Here is an 18,998-nt window from a genome sequence, read left to right on the forward strand (position 1 = left end):
TTATTCATAAAATTGCTGCGTGTCTGACAGAGCGAGAGGTAGCGGGAGAGAGAGAGAGAAAGAGAACGAGCGAGAAAGAGAGAGCGAGAGAGAGAGAGACAGAGAGAGAGGTAGTGGGAGAGAGAGAGAGAGAGAGAGAGAGCGAGAAAGAGAGAGACAGAGAGAGAGAGAGGTAGCGGGAGAGAGAGAGAGAGAGAGAGCGAGCGAGAGAGAGAGACAGAGAGAGAGAGAGGTAGCGGAAGAGAGAGAGAGAGCGAGAAGTAGCGGGAGAGAGAGAGAGAGAGAGACAGAGCGAGAGGTAGCGGGAGAGAGAGCGAGCGAGAGAGAGAGAGAGACAGAGCGAGAGGTAGCGGGAGAGAGAGAGAGAGAGCGAGAGCTAGCGGGAGAGAGAGCGAGAGAGAGAGATAGACACAGAGCGAGAGGTAGCGGGAGAGAGAGAGAGACACAGAGCGAGAGGTAGCGGGAGAGAGAGAGAGAGAGAGATAGACACAGAGCGAGAGGTAGCGGGAGAGAGAGAGAGACACAGAGCGAGAGGTAGCGGGAGAGAGAGAGAGAGAGAGCGCGTGAGAGTGCAGGCGCGCGCTCTGCAGGCTCGGTGCAAACAGTGCCGCTTTATTATAAGTCTCTGCGTTCAACATAGCAAAACTGCCTTTTCTCCTGCGGAGTGTTAAGACGACAAAAGAGAGCAGAATCACATCAGCTTCAGAGCTTAAAAATGTAAATGTGCAGCTGCTTGCTACCGATTGTGTACTGAACTCCAATAAATAACAGAATATCTGTTAATGTAGGCCTACAGCTGCTTGCTGTTGATTCAGTACTGAACTATAACGGAATATCGAGTTGAACTTTATTGTTGTTGTTTGTTGCAAAAAGTAGATTAATTTAGAGGGGAAAACACATTTGATATAAATACAACCCAATAGATACAAGACAGATAAGATAAGAGTACGACAAAAATAAAAAATGTCGTTTTAGGCTGAACAGGTTTTTTCTTATATTGTGGAGATTTCTTTGTATACCACCACAGAGAGTCATAGTTTGAGAACCACTGGTGTAAGACATACCTGAATTCCTTTCCTGTGTGCTACAGAAACAATATTTAGAAGTTGAGAGCTTGCCCGACAGAAAAACTGGCAGGGAGCCTCTTGAATCTCTGTTAGTGCTGTTTTCCCCTGGGGCAGAGGAACTCTATAATTAGTTGACAGATTGTACAGTGGCTGTTTTTGCAGACATGTCAGCCAACACTTTTGCATCTAGCAGATACAGAGCAACAATGTAATCCTATTTCAGCCATATCCACATTAATATAAGTGCTTCAATAATTGGGTCTTTAGACATAAAATGTTCTTCAACAGCCAGAGGCTTGTTTTGTACTTAGCACTTAGTACTGTTTCAGTTTAGTGCATGTTGAGTGGTGAAAATGTTTGTATTTTGTTAGAGATTTCTTGCAAAAAACAACTGGTTTGTACAAGTACTTAGACAGAACCACAAAGTAAATCTTCCATTATGCAAAAACTAGCAGCTAAAGGGGTAAATATATAGAGCCCTTTAAGTGTAGAATTGTCTGATAATTGTCTCACGGTATCTTTAATCTGTTAAAACTCAAGTCATGCTGATTAAAAAACACACAAATGGAAAAGTACGAGACAGGAAAGTTTAGTTCAACTACATGATCTTTATTGATTTTTGCTGTAACTTGAAGTTTATCCCTCAATCTCATCAACGTCCACATCAACGGTCTTGCTGCTGGTGACCACCTTTCCATCCACAACTGTCTCCACCACTGTGATGACCTTTGTGACCACTGAAGAATAAAAGAAACAACAATCGTGAGCAAATCTCATACCTTTCTTTAAAAGCAATCCAAAACTTAAGTAGTCATTTAATGATCAAACCAGGTGTGAGAGAATTGTCTTACCTTGCTTTGTGCTGATATAAGCGAAAAAAAGAAAAGAAAAGAGAACACATTAGTCTCAGGCATTTTTACATGTTTCATTCAATGTCTTCAGTGCGACGCCGTCAAGTCTCACCTCTCATCCTCCCCATCCAGCAACCTCCTGTACTCTGCGATCTCCATCTCCAGTCGGGTCTTGAGGTCCAGCAGCATGTCGTACTCCTGCTTGTTGCTGGCGATGTTGGAGTGAAGCTGGGATAACTGAGTCTCCAGGCTTGTGACCATGTTCTGGAGACTTCCTAGCTGTGCAGCGTAGCGGTCTCCACAAGGGCCACACCCTTACACAAAGTGCAAATTCTCTTTTTTGTTTCACTGTATTATGTAAGCTTACATTTACAGCATCACTTGTTTCTGCTGGTAGTGGAAAGACATAGTGTCTCACGCCTTTGTTTTTCTACAGATATTACATAGCTGGAAAAATAATTTGGTTGATGTGTTTCATATTTTGCAACTTTGTGGAGCAGAAAAATGCTTCCAGTCAAACTTGGGACAAGCACCAGCATTTGGTACGGAGCGTTAAAACTTGTTTTTAAGTAAAACCTAAACCATACACAGCTGTACATAACTGTGACGTACAAGAAGTTGGTGTGTTGGTGCTAAAATGCTTTTTCCAGTGTGACAAAAATACCTTCACCAATATATATGGCCTACTTCAGTTTCAAACTAAACAGCAACTTGACAATAATTTATAGCCGTTTAGCACATGCATGAGATGAGTGCGCAACCTCAAAATGAAAACAGCAGTTAAAAAAAAGCATCTGGTTTGTTTTACTTCAGCCTGCACGTTTCTGTACTATACTTTTGATTGTAACGGTAAAGTATTTCTTTGTTTGGCTTAATCACAGACACAAAATATCAAGAATAATACTTTCAATATTCTTATAACTACCAGTCTCTGCACATAAAACCAAATCTGTGAGGAAAAGTATAAATGCCTTTCTTTTTGTTTTAATTTAATAAAACATTTTTCATGCTTCATAGACATTTGAACAAAAAAATCCCAAGTGACATCATAAAGAATTTAATCAAATACTGTGGTAAATTGCAACGAAGCAAACAAGCAGGAGCTTGTTCTTGTTTGGGTATGATGCACATGCCAAATCACACTGCCAAGAAAAATAGAGAGCGTGCAGCTTCATCTGAGGTGAGCATACCAGCAGAGCTGTGCCCACTCTTGAACAAGGCCAGGTATCTACTGACTCCACAAAAGTCCATTAAAATTGCTTCTTACTGGCAAACCAGCAGGGCATTGAGGAGCAAAACAGAAGAGAATGAATCAAATGTTGAGTTAAGATGTGAAAAATAAATGCAGCAATGAATATCAAAAGGTCCAGCTCCTTAAAATATATGTTTTGTTCATGCAAGACAACAGAAGAGAAAAGACAAAGAGGTCTGTGATAAGAGGTGTGCTGGCTGTTGAGTCAAGTGAAAATAGGGGATAATATTTACAGTGTTTACAATGCTTGTTGCCGTGGGGATGTAACAGGTTTGGCCAGCACAGCGTGGCAGTATTGCACAAGATTAATGGCACGATTTCAATGAAAACACATCACATGTCAGAACACTGACAGAGTTGAGAACCTACCGGATTTGACTGAATAACTAACCTAAGGCTTACAGTAATGGGTGTGGCTCTTTTGCATTGTCCAGTATACTTTACAGAAATAAAAGGTAAAGGCTCAAGTGTATGCTCTGTCGTCAGGGATATTATTCTGGAGCCAGAGAATAAGGAGGACAAACAGAATAATGATGTTTTCTATGAGGTCTTCAGGTAGCTGTGAGGTTGGAACGAATTACTGAAATTGCTTTAGAGAATAGTTTTGAGTTTAGCCCCGTTAATTCCTCTTATTGTTGCATAAAATGTACCGTGTGTGTGTGTGTGTGTGTGTGTGTGTGTGTGTGTGTGTGTGTGTGTGTGTGTGCGATGGGTGGGGTAGATCAACCATTTTAGGTAATGCTCCTCCCTCCAGCCCTACACGCCCCCTCCCACAGCAGAGCCAGCAGCTGCAGCCTTGAGCAGCATAAAAAGGGGAAAAAGGTAGAGCTCTGCATCTCAGTCCATCTCGTTCTCTCCAAGGCAGGCAAACCTCCTGAGAAATCTTCACAATGAACTCAATGAAATCTTATTCCATACGCAGTTCTGGATATGGAAATTATGGAGGCATGGGTGGAGGTGGAGGTGGAGGTGGAAGTGGAGGCATGATGCGGAAGTCATATGCCTCAAGTGTGTATGGTGGTGCAGGTGGCGGTGGAACAAAAATCTCCGGTGCCTCCATGGGTTTCGGCGGGTATGGAGGTGGAGGTGGAGGTGGAGGTAGAGCTGGAGGTGGAGGTGGCAGCATCAGCAGTTACAGTTACTCTGCTGGTGGCGGAGGCTATGGTGGAGGTGAGAGCATGGATATCGGGACCAATGAGAAGGCCACCATGCAGAACCTGAACGACCGCCTGGCCTCTTACCTGGAGAAGGTGCGCAGCCTTGAGAAGGCCAATGCAGAGCTGGAGCTGAAGATCCGCCAGTTCTTGGAGAGCAAGACCTCCCCCATTTCCCGTGACTACTCAGCTTTTGAGGCCACCATCGCAGACCTGCAGGGAAAGGTATGTAACATGACCTTGAATGAGAAATGCAACTATCAGAGAGGTATTTCCAAAATGATGCATTGAAACTGTAATCACTTTTTTCATTGTTCTACATGCACCCCTTCTTATTTGTTGTTTAAACTTTTTTTCATCACACAGATCCAGGATGCTACCAGTGTCAATGCAGGCATCTATCTGTCTATTGACAACGCAAAACTGGCAGCAGACGACTTCCGAACCAAGTGAGTGTCAGGATGAGACAGTAAAGTCTGAAACAAAGAAGAATGTAAACTGTGGCAGTAAATGAATGTTAAAATGACAATATCTGCTCCCTTCTTCCACAAAGGTATGAGAATGAGCTTGCCATGCGTCAATCAGTGGAAGCAGACATCGCCGGTCTCAAGAGACTGTTGGATGAGCTGACACTGAGCAGATCAGACCTGGAGATGCAGATAGAGGGCCTGAAGGAGGAGCTGATCTTCCTCAGAAAGAACCACGAGGAGGTAAGGTAGCAAACAGTGATGTGACTGGATCTGCAATTAACAAATCAACAAACATCCATCCCTTAATAAACTGCTTTTAATCCACAGGAATTGGCAGCCATGAGGAACCAGATGAGTGGACAGATCAACGTGGAGGTGGATGCAAAACCACAGGAAGACCTGTCCGCCATTATGGCTGAGATCCGTGAGCAGTACGAGGCTTCAGCTCTCAAGAACCAGAAAGAACTTCAAAACTGGTTCCAAACAAAGGTGAGAGAACACCAACACACTGGTAACAGTAACCTGCTACGGCTGTCTCTGAAAAATTAAGTAGTTTCATCTGACACTGGTTATATCTTTTGTCCCCTGCAGTCAGAGGAACTGAACAAGGAGGTGGCAAGCAGCACAGAAACTCTCCAAACGTCCAAGTCAGAAATCACTGAGATCCGCCGTACGCTGCAGGGCCTGGAGATCGAGCTACAATCACAACTAAGCATGGTAACTGAATACTTCTTTACCCTTTCATGCACAACCCGTTACATCCTCAGCAAAATACATTTTCCAGGATGCATGCCCAATGCCCATGCATACAGTTTTTAAGTTGATTCTTTCTCTTTCTTCTCTCCTCCGCTCTACTTTTTGCCCTGCTCATTCCAGAAAGCGTCTCTGGAATGCACATTGCGTGACACAGAGGCACGATACTCCATGCAGCTCCAAGGCCTCCAGAATCAGGTGTGCAGCCTGGAAGGCCAGCTGGCACAGCTTCGTTGTGATATCGAACGCCAGAGCCAAGAATACAACATGCTGCTCGACGTCAAGACTCAGTTGGAGATGGAAATTGCAGAGTACAGGAGGCTTTTGGACGGAGAGGGCAGGTAATTTTGCTTTCAAAGAACAACTGTCAACTCTTTCATCATTAACCTATAACTAGCTCTTTTAACTGAAGCAGTATACTGATTTTTAATGCAAACCCTGTAATTCTCCCCCTCTTCAGTATGACCAGCAGTTCAAGGAGCACCAACAAAAAGATGATAGTGGTCACAGAGGAGTTGAAGGATGGCAAGGTGGTGTCCTCCACCACCACCTCTTAATCTGCCTCAGGAAGCAAAACATGGAGCAACAACTGAGAGCCACAAGCACAACACCTGAACCAAAATGTCCTTCACGTACTCATGTGAATGCAATAAAAAGCTGCACGTTTGCTCCCTTCTAATTTGTGTTGTTCTGTTCATTCATAAAAGGTCATATTTTATTATCATGTCATCAAAGTTACCCTAGGTATCTGGCAGGTATTACAAAGGATTTATGTGACTGACAAGAGTGTTTATATCAAATTTCCAAAATATTTTATGTACAAGTGGGGGAAATCCAGGTTTAAAAACACACTCTCCTCTCATCAACAGTTTCCTCTGAGACACCAGTGAGCCTCAGATATTGTTCTGTTTTTACAACAAAGCTTTAAACAACAGCATGTTTACTTTGCAGAATTCATCCCCAACAAATAGAGTGAGTGTACCATTCAGAAAGAAACCTATGGAGTACTACAAATATTCTAACAATGTACCAATAGCACTTTCAATGAGAGCATGGATTTGACTCTCTGGGCGTTTCCCTGGACTGGCAACAGGTCAAGCTTACTTCAAGTAGTTCACTTCTACTGAATACATGCTGGAACAGGTCTCATAAAATTGGATCAAATCCAGTTTGGCCACTAGGGGGAAGAAGATGTGTGTAAGACATACCTGAATTCCTTTCCTGTGTGCTACAGAAACAATATTTAGAAGTTGAGAGCTTGCCCGACAGAAAAACTGGCAGGGAGCCTCTTGAATCTCTGTTAGTGCTGTTTTCCCCTGGGGCAGAGGAACTCTATAATTAGTTGACAGATTGTACAGTGGCTGTTTTTGCAGACATGTCAGCCAACACTTTTGCATCTAGCAGATACAGAGCAACAATGTAATCCTATTTCAGCCATATCCACATTAATATAAGTGCTTCAATAATTGGGTCTTTAGACATAAAATGTTCTTCAACAGCCAGAGGCTTGTTTTGTACTTAGCACTTAGTACTGTTTCAGTTTAGTGCATGTTGAGTGGTGAAAATGTTTGTATTTTGTTAGAGATTTCTTGCAAAAAACAACTGGTTTGTACAAGTACTTAGACAGAACCACAAAGTAAATCTTCCATTATGCAAAAACTAGCAGCTAAAGGGGTAAATATATAGAGCCCTTTAAGTGTAGAATTGTCTGATAATTGTCTCACGGTATCTTTAATCTGTTAAAACTCAAGTCATGCTGATTAAAAAACACACAAATGGAAAAGTACGAGACAGGAAAGTTTAGTTCAACTACATGATCTTTATTGATTTTTGCTGTAACTTGAAGTTTATCCCTCAATCTCATCAACGTCCACATCAACGGTCTTGCTGCTGGTGACCACCTTTCCATCCACAACTGTCTCCACCACTGTGATGACCTTTGTGACCACTGAAGAATAAAAGAAACAACAATCGTGAGCAAATCTCATACCTTTCTTTAAAAGCAATCCAAAACTTAAGTAGTCATTTAATGATCAAACCAGGTGTGAGAGAATTGTCTTACCTTGCTTTGTGCTGATATAAGCGAAAAAAAGAAAAGAAAAGAGAACACATTAGTCTCAGGCATTTTTACATGTTTCATTCAATGTCTTCAGTGCAATGCCATCAAGTCTCACCTCTCATCCTCCCCATCCAGCAACCTCCTGTACTCTGCGATCTCCATCTCCAGTCGGGTCTTGAGGTCCAGCAGCATGTCGTACTCCTGCTTGTTGCTGGCGATGTTGGAGTGAAGCTGGGATAGCTGAGTCTCCAGGCTTGTGACCATGTTCTGGAGACTTCCTAGCTGTGCAGCGTAGCGGGCCTGAGTCTCTGCAAGGGTGCCCTCCAGTGACGCTTTCTGTTGTGGTAGGAGGATGAGATTGTTGGGTTGAATAGAACTCAAAAGATGTTACTTGACGCTTGTAATCGGCTGTTCCTAGTAAAATCTGCTGCAAGGCATGTGGATGTGAGCATTAAACTAGCATGTGGTGCTGCGTTCTTCATTCTCTGCACTACTTTTACACTCCTGCCGTCTTGGAGCATGCATTTAAGTCTTTATGCTAACTGCTAAGATAGGCTAAAACCTGCTTGATATGTGTTAATTCATATCTAATGTAAAGATGTGGAGTAATATATCGGGTATGTAATTCATCTGTCTGGTCTTGCTTATCTGAGTGACGGGTGGGTGCATTGTAGCTGTTTGCTAGGAGGCTTACCTCAGCTCTTTTCCTGGTGCTAGGCTGACTGAAAGCTACTTTGAGACAACTTTTCCAATATGGTGACTGCTATCATTTGGCTTTAGAAACCAATTGGTGACACCACTGAGAGTACGTCTATGTTTTTTTACAGCCTATGCCCAAAAGCCAAGGAATCCCCATTAGGCCCTTTATTAAAATGCCCATTTTTTACAGCAGAGATAAATATTTTTACAGCATGGTTCTGTTCTATAATCTGTTCTGATTATAGTAAGGCTTGGAGTAATGCATATTTAGGCTTAATTAGGGGCGTGGCTGATTTGACTGACAGTGTGTAGCTAGCAACCAAGGTTCATTCAGCTCCACCTATTTTTCTTTTTCTAGACTAGCAGAAAGTTAGTTGGAGACGAGGGGTGATGTCACTGAGACTATGTCCATGTTTTGGACAGTCTATATTTTAATTAAAAAGATACTAAATGTTTATTGTTATACATTTTTATGTTGACATACCATGCTCAGATGGGATTGCAGTTCAATCTGAAGCCTCTGGAGGGTACTCTTCAGGTTCTTAATCTCTGTGCGGGATGATGTCAGGGTCTCTGTCTGTACCCTCACTTCCTGTTCAATACCAGCAATCTGGGCAGAGCAGAGAAATAGCATGTCATGGGTTACCCAACAGTCACAGGCACAGACATATCACCATAAATAAAATAGATGTTTAATCTTTAAAAGTAATCAGTATTCTACGCAGTCATGTAATCTCACCTTGGACTGGTACCATGACTCGAGCTCCTTGCGGTTCTTGCCGATGACAGACTCATAGTGATCCCTGATCCCCGACATCACCTTGGTCAGGTCTACAGAAGGAGAAGCATCCACGGACACATTGACCTGTCCGCCCATCTGGCTCCTCAGCAGAACCATCTCCTGCAGGCAGCAAACAACAACAATCCAGTCAGTCAACAAGTACATCAACTTGAAATGATCTATTAATGATTTATTACTTCTTGATGGCTTCTCTTTTAAGTGTGTTGCACTCAAAGTTTTGGGTTCTGTAATCGCTCTTTTAACTGTGTGCATGTGTGTGTGTGTGTGTGTGTGTGTGTGTGTGTGTGTGCGTGCATGGTGTCAGTGTAAGTGAGCTTGTGTCAGACAAACAGAAGCAATGATCTAATGGAGGAAGAATGGAAAAAGAAGAATTGAACGAAGTGTGCAGAGTGGAGAGGGCCAGTTCTTGGAAACGGGAAAAGGCAGCAGCCCTGTTTATCAAAACATCAACCTAACATTGAATTTCCTCTGCGTTATCAGAGATAAGGCGGAGGGCATTTTAGTGTGCAAATAATGACCAGGTTAGGCCACAATAGATGGCTGTAATGGACGGTGACAACTCGGTCTCCCAGTGAACAGCTGCTCTGTTTAGGTCTCTGCTGCTGAAAAGATGAATGATGATGAGTTTGATTAATCACTGGCGTAGTACCATACTTTCAGGTTAAGTATATACACAAAGTGGGTGTGGGCTGAGTGTAGGATCTGTTTGAGGGGTGTTGATAGATGATAAGTCGTAGGTTTAGCTCCATTCAAACTGCCATCAACAAACCTTGCGTTAGTTAAATGGGTGCAGCACTCCTGCCTGTTTACTACACTCCTCACCTCTTCGTGGTTCCTCTTCAGCATGATGAGCTCTTCCTTCAGGGCCTCATACTGACTCTCCAGATCCATCCTGGCCATGTTCAGCTCATCCAGCACCCTCTTCAGTCCAGCAATGTCTGCCTCCACAGCCATCCTCATGGCCAGCTCGTTCTCATACCTGAGGACAGGGTGGACAGGTCAGAGTGTTTTTCATCAGTGTGGGTAGGATTAAAAGTGGTCAGAGAGACATGAGATCATGCTTCATGTAAAGTCCTGCCGAAGTGGTCGAGCAAATAGGTACAGAAGCAAGAGGATACAGATAATACACATACTTCATTTTGAAGTCATCAGCAGCAAGTTTTGCGTTGTCGATGTCCAGGACTGTCTTGGCGTTGAGCCTGGAGGCAATACGGATCTGATGAGGACAAAAACACAGACACAGAGATACAAGTTAGAAAAAAAGTTCTGCCTGTCTTTAAACAGTTTACTGCCCAAAGCAACCTCTCAGATATGACACATTTTAAAAGACTGACAGGGATTTAGACTTGTGATTTATGAAATATGTCATATGCTGACTTCCACAGCGGTGGACATTTAATAAAAGTGAAAATATTTCTTGGAGTTTAGTTTCTTAATTAGTTGTTCAAAAATGTACTCAGGAGGAATGTTTCTCAGGTGGATAATTACGTTCCTAAAGTGACAAAAAAACATGACGAAAAAAACTTTAATTTAAACATAAACATAAATACACCACTCAAAAAAATGGTAATGTAAGTCATTTATTACAAAATAATTCTCTCAAAATAACATGGTTGTATTTGTTTCACAAAAGGCATCCAACAAACCTTTTTAGTGGACAAGATGTTCAACTATGAAAATGTTTTACTTCATTTGTCACCTTCAAAGTGAAGGTTTAACTCAGAAATCAACCATGTGTGTCTGTTTTCTCTTACCTTGTCCTTCAGGTCTTCGATGATGACAAAGTAGCGGCTGTAGTCATGGCAGATGACAGTTCTGGACTGGTACCAGTCTCTGATCTGCTTGTCCAGGCGGTCGTTCTCCTTCTCCAGGGTGCGCACCTTCTCCAGGTAGGAGCCAAGACGGTCGTTCAGGTTCTGCATGGTGGCCTTCTCGTTGGCCCCAACGTGGAGGTCCAGGCCATCAGACAGGTTGAAGCCTCTTGCAGATGGTGCAAAGTTCATCTGGGAGGAGGAGATGCGGGTGCCATGGCCGCCTGCTCCACCATAGACACTCATGGTCTTCTGACCGTAGGATCTGGTGCTGAAAGACATGCTGGAGGTTTGGAGGTTGACCTGGAGTTGATCTGCAGTTGGAGTTGTCACTTTGGCCTCCGTGGTTATATAGTCACCATGCACAGCAGAGTGGGATGGGCCAGGAGGAGCAGTTGAAAGAAAAGAATGCGGCCAGCAGGTTTTCCCCCCGACTCCTCTATGCAATCTCTCCATCAGCACGGGTGTGGTGAGGGGTGTGTAGGGGTTCACCCACCTTTTTCAGGTAGAACTTGTGATTCCACATTTTATGGTCTATCATAGAAAGGACATTCTTTGAATAGTCTTCGGTTCCCTTTTTTCAAGAGCATTTATCTTTCAGTGGTCTAAATCCATAGCTTTCCTAGTTTGAAAACGTATAGCTTCAAATGTTGCATTCATATAGAAGTGTTGTGTGTGCAATTATCTTGTAAAATTTTCACTCACAGCGGTGACAGAAATGGCACATAGCAGTGACAATTTCACCTCAGTGAAACCTGAGGTCAAAGGTGTAACACAAGGCATTTCTAAGATAGCTTAGGTTATTTCTGTCACACAGGGTTTCAGGAAACATGTTCAATATTGTGTTAATTAAGATTTAGACTTGTATCAAAGTCAGCTGTTTTTCATTTACTTTCCCAGAGATGCAAGTGAAGACAAAAAGCAAAGTCAGCAGAACACGTGGTTCTGTATGTCTAGTTTGAATTAGAAATATCCGACACAGACTTCAATTTCACAAAGTTATTTGTACAAGGCTAAGTCCTCGGAGTCTCATAACCTCAAACAGACCTGATATTGATTGAGATGTAATGTTCCTGATGGTAAATGTGCTTAATAACAGTATTCTTAGTTTTGTTCTTCCTAAATCTTCTGTGGGGAGTTTTGCTCTGGTTATGTAACAGTGTCCATCAAATACGACAACAAAAAGGTTCTACAGCCAAGTTAAATGAGGAAGAAAGGGATTTTCCTCTAAGATTATACAGGGCAGGATAAGAGATAAAACGCTGAGACTTGACTAATGAAATTGAATGGGACGATCAATTGAGAAAGCGTCAAACTGGGTTGGGTAACATTCTGAATTTCTCCTCTTCCACTGTGTCAGGAAAGGGGGAAGTGGGACACAGGGGTGTCTGAAAGTTACCCAGGGAGGCCTTACTAGTCAACACAAAAGGCTGGGGTATATCAACAAAACCACCCCAAGTTATTCACTGAGAGACTAGCAATGGACAGACACACACACAGAACGGTATTCGTTTGTGTTTATGCACACACAGACAACAAGAGAAACCACAGGAAGAACCTCTCACTACCTCTGAAGGTGAGATAATGAGTCAGCACAGAGAACTGAAGTCCAAGAGTATATATACGTTCTCCACACCTGGTTTTAATCGCGGCCAATCAGCCACAAACACACCTGACTCTGCACTGAGCTGATTCCTTCACCAACCTCAGTGAGAAGATAGAGGGTGCATTTGAATTGTCCCTCCTATCTCCTTTCACTATCCACTTTACCTTAACCCTGGGGAAACGTCATGAGGTCAAGAAAAGATGTTAGGAGAATTCATAAAGGACTTAGGGAAAGGCGATCTCATTGCTCTTACAATCCGACCGCATTTTCCACTAGGCGACGTCATTAAATGCGACTCATGACGTGAGTCCGCCATGTTGAAACTACAATGTTCCGAAAATGGACTCCAAAAAACGCATCTAAAAACCTTTCCCCTGTGCCTTCTTACCGGTGAAATAATCCTAATTACCACAAGGTTGGGATTGAAATAAAAGCAATATAGACTACCAGGCTACAAGTAACAAAAGTGAAACCATCACCTTCCTGTCCACTCAGAAATCAACATCAAAATAAACATGATTGTATGAAATTAATTGTTACATTAATGATGAAAGATATAAGATATAACCTACACTTAATATTTTAAGCATACAAATGTACAACTGCACAAAGCATTCTTAAGTGAATTAAATATGTTGAATAAAACATCATCTGTGTCACTTTACGATCATCGTTCATTTGCGTGAACAATCAGATGCGCGACTCGCCTTAAATGTTGAGGCCGCAAGGAATTGTGGGGCGGCATATCTCATCTCCTTTCTTAAAGGATGGTCCGGTGTATCCTAAGCTAAAGGAGGTTATAAAGGAAGCACTGACCCACCTTTCCTTAACTTTTAGAGAATTCGAACGGCTTTTATCATGGCCGCCACTTAAATGCTTCCGGGGTTAAGGACAAGTGGATAGTGAAAGGAGATAGGAGGGACAATTCGAATGCACCCAGAGGGTGCGTTCGAATTGTAATTTTTGCTTAGGAAGGTTCCTAACTGATTGAAATGACCCGGAAGCATTTAAGTGGCGGCCATGATAAGAGCCGTTGGAATTCTCTAAAAGCTAAGGAAAGGTGGGTCAATGCTTCCTTTATAACCTCATTTAGCTTAGGATAGCACTGGACCATCCTTTACCAAAGGAGATGAGATATGTCAATTCCTTCCTCATCTCCATGGTCAGCAGGGAAACTGAATGATCTGCGTGCAGGGGAGGACAGCGAAGATCAGGTCAGTCAGCCTCCCACCTCAAGCATAACTGACTTTGATGATTGTGAAACATTGTATTGGAGCTATGCAAGCACGGTGTCATCACAAAAGACTGATTGTGCAAAATCTGCAAAGACTCTCAAACACTGATGATCTATTCTACATGGATGTTAAGACCGACTGTGGCACTGTCCTTAAAGCCTTAGTGGACAGCGGATCAATGGCATGTACCATAAGTAAAATAACTGAAAGTGAACTTTCACAATCCAACCAGAACATTGAGAAAAAGTCAGCAGAGGACTTTGTTATTATTGACTGTGGTGGTAACCTTGCCACACCTTCTGCCATGTATGACCTCACTGTTACTGTTTATGGCTTCAAAGTGATAGTTCCTGTTTTGGTTGTGCCATGTCAAATTGATGACATGATTCTCGGCAGCAATGCCATTAAGTGGCTTATTTCACAAATGAAGACCAAGGTTGATGATAAAAACCTTTCAGCTGACATGAACAGTACCCAGATTGACAATCTGTCCCACTTAGTGTCTCTGTTTCCCAAGTCAGATGATCCTGAAGCTGGAGCGATGCCAGCCAAAATTGGTACAGCCAAACTTAAGAGATGCGTCACCTTGCAGCCCATGTCTGAGCATTTAGTGTGGGCTGAGCTGCCTGCATCTGATGTTTCTGTGGCAGGTAGTACAGTCGTCATTGAACCCACCAGTTCAAGATCCACACCAGCACAAATCTTGGTGGGGCGAGTTGTCACTACCTTATGGGGAGACAGCTGGGTACCAGTCAAAGTAGTGAATCCCACAGATAAGCTGCTCACCCTTAAAAGAAATGCAAAGATTGCAGATGTATGCCCATGTCTTTCTGTGCAAGACTTACCTGAACCAGTTCCCATCCAATCCAATGCACAGTTCACAAAAAGCTCATCTCATGCATCAAGATCAGAAGAGGAGTTGACACGAGTCCTGGCTGACATGGGTCTGCAGGATTTGGACATCTCATCTTGTGAAGTCTCTCCTGAGCTACAACAAATCATTGAAAATTATGAATCCATCTTTCCAAGGCACAAAATGGACTGCAGTGAGGCAAAGGACTTTGTTCATAGAATCCGCCTTGTGGATGACAAACCCTTCAGACTCCCTTACAGAAGAGTTCCGCCATGTCATTATGAAAAGCTACGGACAGCTCTGAATGAGATGGGGGAATTGGGGATAATCCGCAAATCTCAGAGTGAATATTCATCTCCCCTTGTCCTAGTTGTGAAACCTACAGGCGATCTCCGCATCTGCAATGATTTCAGATGGTTGAATGCAAGGACAGTGAAAGACGCGCATCCATTGCCACATCAGACAGATGCCCTTGCTGCTCTAGGTGGTAATGTGTTTTTCTCCACCATGGACCTTACATCAGGTTTCTACAACGTTGGACTACACGAAGATGACAAAAAATACATTGCGTTCTCCTCCCCATTTGGCCTCCATAAGTACAACAGGATGCCTAAGGGCCTGACGAACAGCCCTGCAACTTTCATGCGAATGATGATGTCTATATTTGGCGATGAGAACTTCACAAGCCTGTTGTGCTACCTGGATGATCTTATGGTCTATGCTCCCTCAGAACAGGTTGCACTTGAACGTTTGCAGGTGGTCTTCACACGCCTTGCTACTAACAACTTGAAGCTCTCCCCAAAGAAGTGTCATTTTCTTCGTCGAACTTAAGTTCTTCAGTTCACATAGTATGTGAAAGCGGTGTTAGGACTGACCCAAGTAAGGTGCAGGCTATAAATGATGTGCAGGAAGTGGACCTGATGGAGCCTGATGGGAAGACACCTAGTGCCAAGAAAATCAGATCCTTCATTGGAATGGTTCTGTATTACCATCATTTCATTGAGCATTGTTCTGCTAGAGCTAAGCAATTGTTCGACCTTGTTGCTGAGCCTGCTAAGCCACGCACAAAAGGGAGAGGACGTAAACCTAAATTCAAGACAGGCCATGTTAAACTGACGCCTGATGACTGGACTGATACGTGCAGAGAAGCCTTCAGCATCCTGAAATATGAGCTTGTGAACAGTGTCACGTTAGCCCACCCAGATTTTGAAACCCCTTTCATTCTCGCTGTTGATGCCTCTTTCGATGGCATCTGTGCTGTTCTTTCACAGTTGCCTCCTGGTGGGAAGACCACCAGACCAGTGGCATTTGCCAGCAAAACTCTATCACGCTCCCAACTGAACTATCCAGCGCACCGCTTGGAGTTTCTCGCTCTTAAATGGGCAATCTGTGACAAGTTTAGCCATTGGCTAAAAGGAAGCTGTTTCACTGTCTGGACAGACAATAACCCTCTAACGTACATCTTAACCAAGCCCAGGTTAGATGCGTGCGAACAAAGATGGGTTTCAAGGCTTGCAGCATACAGTTTTGACCTGAAATATGTTCCTGGCAGGAATAACGTAGTTGCCGATGCACTGAGCAGAGAGCCATTTGTCCAGTCGTGCATGAGTCACAGGCTAGTGACTGAACCCTATGCAATGTTGCTAAACCAAGTGAGTGGTATGTTGGACAGAACAGTGCAGGATGCTTTCAAATGTACAGTTAACTGCCAACTGGCTGTTGATCAGTCTGAAGAGGAGGCTACAGCATCTCCATCGTCTCCTCAGGGTTCCCTCACCTCAGAGGACATCCGAGCTGTACTGGATGCACATGATTCTGGTGGCATTAGTCAGATGAGAGGAGCAGCTCCTGATATCCCTCAGCTCTCCAGTATCGACCAGCCTGCCTCTCTTCCAAAGAGTGAACTGATTAACCTGCAAGAGCAAGATGGTGTTTTGAGCAGAGCCCTCTTCTACATCCAGCACCACAGGAGACCCACTAGGCGAGAACGTGCTGGTGAGCCTTGTGGTGTGGTCAAACTGCTGAGACATTGGCCCAAGCTATCCATCAAAGACGTCCTGTTGTATAAGACAAAGAAGGACAGACAAATGAACATGACACTCCACCAGTTTATCGTTCCAGATTCCCTGAAAAGCCAGGTCATCCAAGGCCTCCATGACTCAGCTGGTCACCAAGGCCAAGCAAGCCCACTGTCTCTCGCTAGGCAAAGATTCTTTTGGACTGGAATCGAATGTGACATCGTTAATCATGTGAGAAACTGCTTTCAATGTGTGGTTGGGAAGACCCCTGAGCCCAAAGACCGTGCCCCTCTTGAAAGTATTTGCACCACAGAACCAATGGAACTAGTCTGTATTGACTTTTGGACTGCAGAACATACTGACAAGAAGAGTGTTGATGTTTTAGTTGTTACAGATCACTTCTCTAAGCTAGCCCATGTTTTGTGTAAAAATCAATCAGCCAAACAGGTTGCTCGGCATCTCTGGAATGACTTTTTCTGCATTCATGGATTCCCAAAACGTATCCATTCAGATCAAGGAGCCAACTTTGAAAGCCAACTTATAAAGGAGCTCCTTGAGATGGCAGGCATCCATCACATACCACACCGTACCACCCAATGGGGAACGGCATTACAGAGAGATACAGTAGGACGCTGGGGAACGTGATAAGAGTTCTTCCTCCACATTCTAAAGCTAGGTGGCCTCAGATGCTTCAGATGCTAACTTTTTGTTACAACTGCACTGAGCATGAAACAACCAGTTTTTCCCCTTTCTTCATTATGTTTGGGAGAATCACACGTCTGCCTGTCGACGTAATGTTCCAACATGTTCTCCCTAACAAGACTGTTGTTGACCATCAGCAGTTTGTCTCCCGCTTGAAACATGACCTGTCTGAAGCAGCTTGCATTGCCCAACAGAACAGTCGAACTGAACTCGCCAAACTAAGAACTACAACCACAGAACCAGAGGGTCACCTCTCACTGTTGGTGACAGGGTCCTGCTAGCAAATCGTGGAGAGCGAGGGAAGTGAAAAGGTGCTGATAAATGGGAATCGACAGTCTATGAAGTTGTGTCCGTGAAACCAGGAATCAATGTGTACAACATCAGAGACCCTGTGACATCAAGAGAAAAAGTTGTCCAAAGGAATCTACTGCTACTTGTGAGTTTTCTTTCTGAGGAAAATGATGGCACTGTGAAGTCTGACTGCCTGTCAGTTGCTGGAAGTGATCAGGATGAACCGGAGGTTCCCATTGAGGCACAGGACAGTGTGGCAAAAACAATTAACTGGCTTCTGCAAATGGATGATACCAGCGAAAGAGACTGTGAAGGCCTACTATCACATAGGTCACACATGCATACAGTTTTTAAGTTGATTCTTTCTCTTTCTTCTCTCCTCCGCTCTACTTTTTGCCCTGCTCATTCCAGAAAGCATCTCTGGAATGCACATTGCGTGACACAGAGGCACAATACTCTATGCAGCTCCAAGGCCTCCAGAATCAGGTGTGCAGCCTGGAAGGCCAGCTGGAACAGCTTCGTGGTGATATCGAAAAACCAGAGCCAAGAATACAGAATGTTGCTCGACATCAAGACTCGATTGGAGATGGAAATTGTAGAGTACAGGAGGCTTTTGGATGGAGAGGGCAGGTAATTTTGCTTTCAACAAACAACTGTCAACTCTTTCATCATTAACCTATAACTAGCTCTTCTAACTGAAGCAGTATACTGATTTTTAATGCAAACCCTGTAATTCTCCCCTCTGCAGTATGATTTGTGGCAGCAGTTCAAGGAGCACCACCACAAAGGTGATAGTGGTCACAGAGGAGTTGAAGGATGGCAAGGTGGTGTCCTCCACCACCACCTCTTAATCTGCCTCAGGAAGCAAAACATGGAGCAACAACTGAGAGCCACAAGCACAACACCTGAACCAAAATGTCCTTCACATACTCATGTGAATGCAATAAAAAGCTGCACGTTTGCTCCCTTCTAATTTGTGTTGTTCTGTTCATTCATAAAAGGTCATATTTTATTATCATGTCATCAAAGTTACCCTAGGTATCTGGCAGGTATTACAAAGGATTTATGTGACTGACAAGAGTGTTTATATCAAATTTCCAAAATATTTTATGTACAAGTGGGGGAAATCCAGGTTTAAAAACACACTCTCCTCTCATCAACAGTTTCCTCTGAGACACCAGTGAGCCTCAGATATTGTTCTGTTTTTACAACAAAGCTTTAAACAACAGCATGTTTACTTTGCAGAATTCATCCCCAACAAATAGAGTGAGTGTACCATTCAGAAAGAAACCTATGGAATACTACAAATATTCTAACAATGTACCAATAGCACTTTCAATGTGAGCATGGATTTGACTCTCTGGGCGTTTCCCTG

At 43.4% G+C, this 18,998-nt stretch overlaps 2 protein-coding genes and 1 long non-coding RNA gene across 4 annotated transcripts; 2 read left to right on the plus strand and 1 right to left on the minus strand.

Annotated features, from left to right (window-relative positions):
• Positions 1–1,655: 1,655 nt before the first annotated feature.
• On the minus strand, positions 1,656–11,246 carry LOC132984139 (keratin, type I cytoskeletal 13-like). Of its 2 annotated transcripts, XM_061050834.1 has the most exons (8): positions 10,862–11,246; positions 10,241–10,323; positions 9,930–10,086; positions 9,045–9,206; positions 8,790–8,915; positions 7,722–7,942; positions 2,106–2,113; positions 1,656–1,804 (listed from the first exon to the last, which is right to left on the minus strand). In XM_061050834.1, the coding sequence occupies exons 1-8, from the start codon at positions 11,198–11,200 to the stop codon at positions 1,704–1,706; spliced, it is 1,197 nt and encodes a 398-aa protein (XP_060906817.1). In that variant the 5' UTR covers positions 11,201–11,246; the 3' UTR covers positions 1,656–1,703. The 2 variants fall into 2 exon arrangements, with proteins under 2 accessions (XP_060906817.1, XP_060906810.1); XM_061050827.1 differs by lacking the exons at positions 1,656–1,804; positions 2,106–2,113 and adding an exon at positions 7,347–7,620.
• Positions 4,001–6,226, plus strand: LOC132984115 (keratin, type I cytoskeletal 13-like). Its single transcript, XM_061050795.1, has 7 exons — positions 4,001–4,549; positions 4,691–4,773; positions 4,878–5,034; positions 5,122–5,283; positions 5,386–5,511; positions 5,671–5,888; positions 6,008–6,226. The coding sequence occupies exons 1-7, from the start codon at positions 4,061–4,063 to the stop codon at positions 6,102–6,104; spliced, it is 1,332 nt and encodes a 443-aa protein (XP_060906778.1). The 5' UTR covers positions 4,001–4,060; the 3' UTR covers positions 6,105–6,226.
• A 6,781-nt stretch (positions 11,247–18,027) lies between the features above and the next one.
• Positions 18,028–18,596, plus strand: LOC132984173 (uncharacterized). Its single transcript, XR_009674906.1, has 2 exons — positions 18,028–18,253; positions 18,372–18,596. It is a non-coding gene; the product is annotated as an uncharacterized LOC132984173 (long non-coding RNA).
• Positions 18,597–18,998: the final 402 nt, after the last annotated feature.

This window comes from Labrus mixtus, chromosome 2 (genome assembly GCF_963584025.1).
Source record: "Labrus mixtus chromosome 2, fLabMix1.1, whole genome shotgun sequence".
NCBI classification, from domain to species: domain Eukaryota; kingdom Metazoa; phylum Chordata; class Actinopteri; order Labriformes; family Labridae; genus Labrus; species Labrus mixtus.

Excerpts from the sequence above, each read along its gene's own strand:
- LOC132984139 (XM_061050834.1), bottom strand. The coding sequence starts at position 11,200 with ATGTCTTTCAGCACCAGATCCTACGGTCAGAAGACCATGAGTGTCTAT. Across the intron at positions 10,324-10,861 it reads TCGAAGACCTGAAGGACAAG|ATCCGTATTGCCTCCAGGCT; the intron begins GTAAGAGAAAAC and ends TGTCCTCATCAG. Across the intron at positions 8,916-9,044 it reads AGTCATGGTACCAGTCCAAG|ATTGCTGGTATTGAACAGGA; the intron begins GTGAGATTACAT and ends TGCTCTGCCCAG.
- LOC132984115 (XM_061050795.1), top strand. The coding sequence starts at position 4,061 with ATGAACTCAATGAAATCTTATTCCATACGCAGTTCTGGATATGGAAAT. Across the intron at positions 4,550-4,690 it reads TCGCAGACCTGCAGGGAAAG|ATCCAGGATGCTACCAGTGT; the intron begins GTATGTAACATG and ends TTCATCACACAG. Across the intron at positions 5,035-5,121 it reads TCAGAAAGAACCACGAGGAG|GAATTGGCAGCCATGAGGAA; the intron begins GTAAGGTAGCAA and ends TTTAATCCACAG.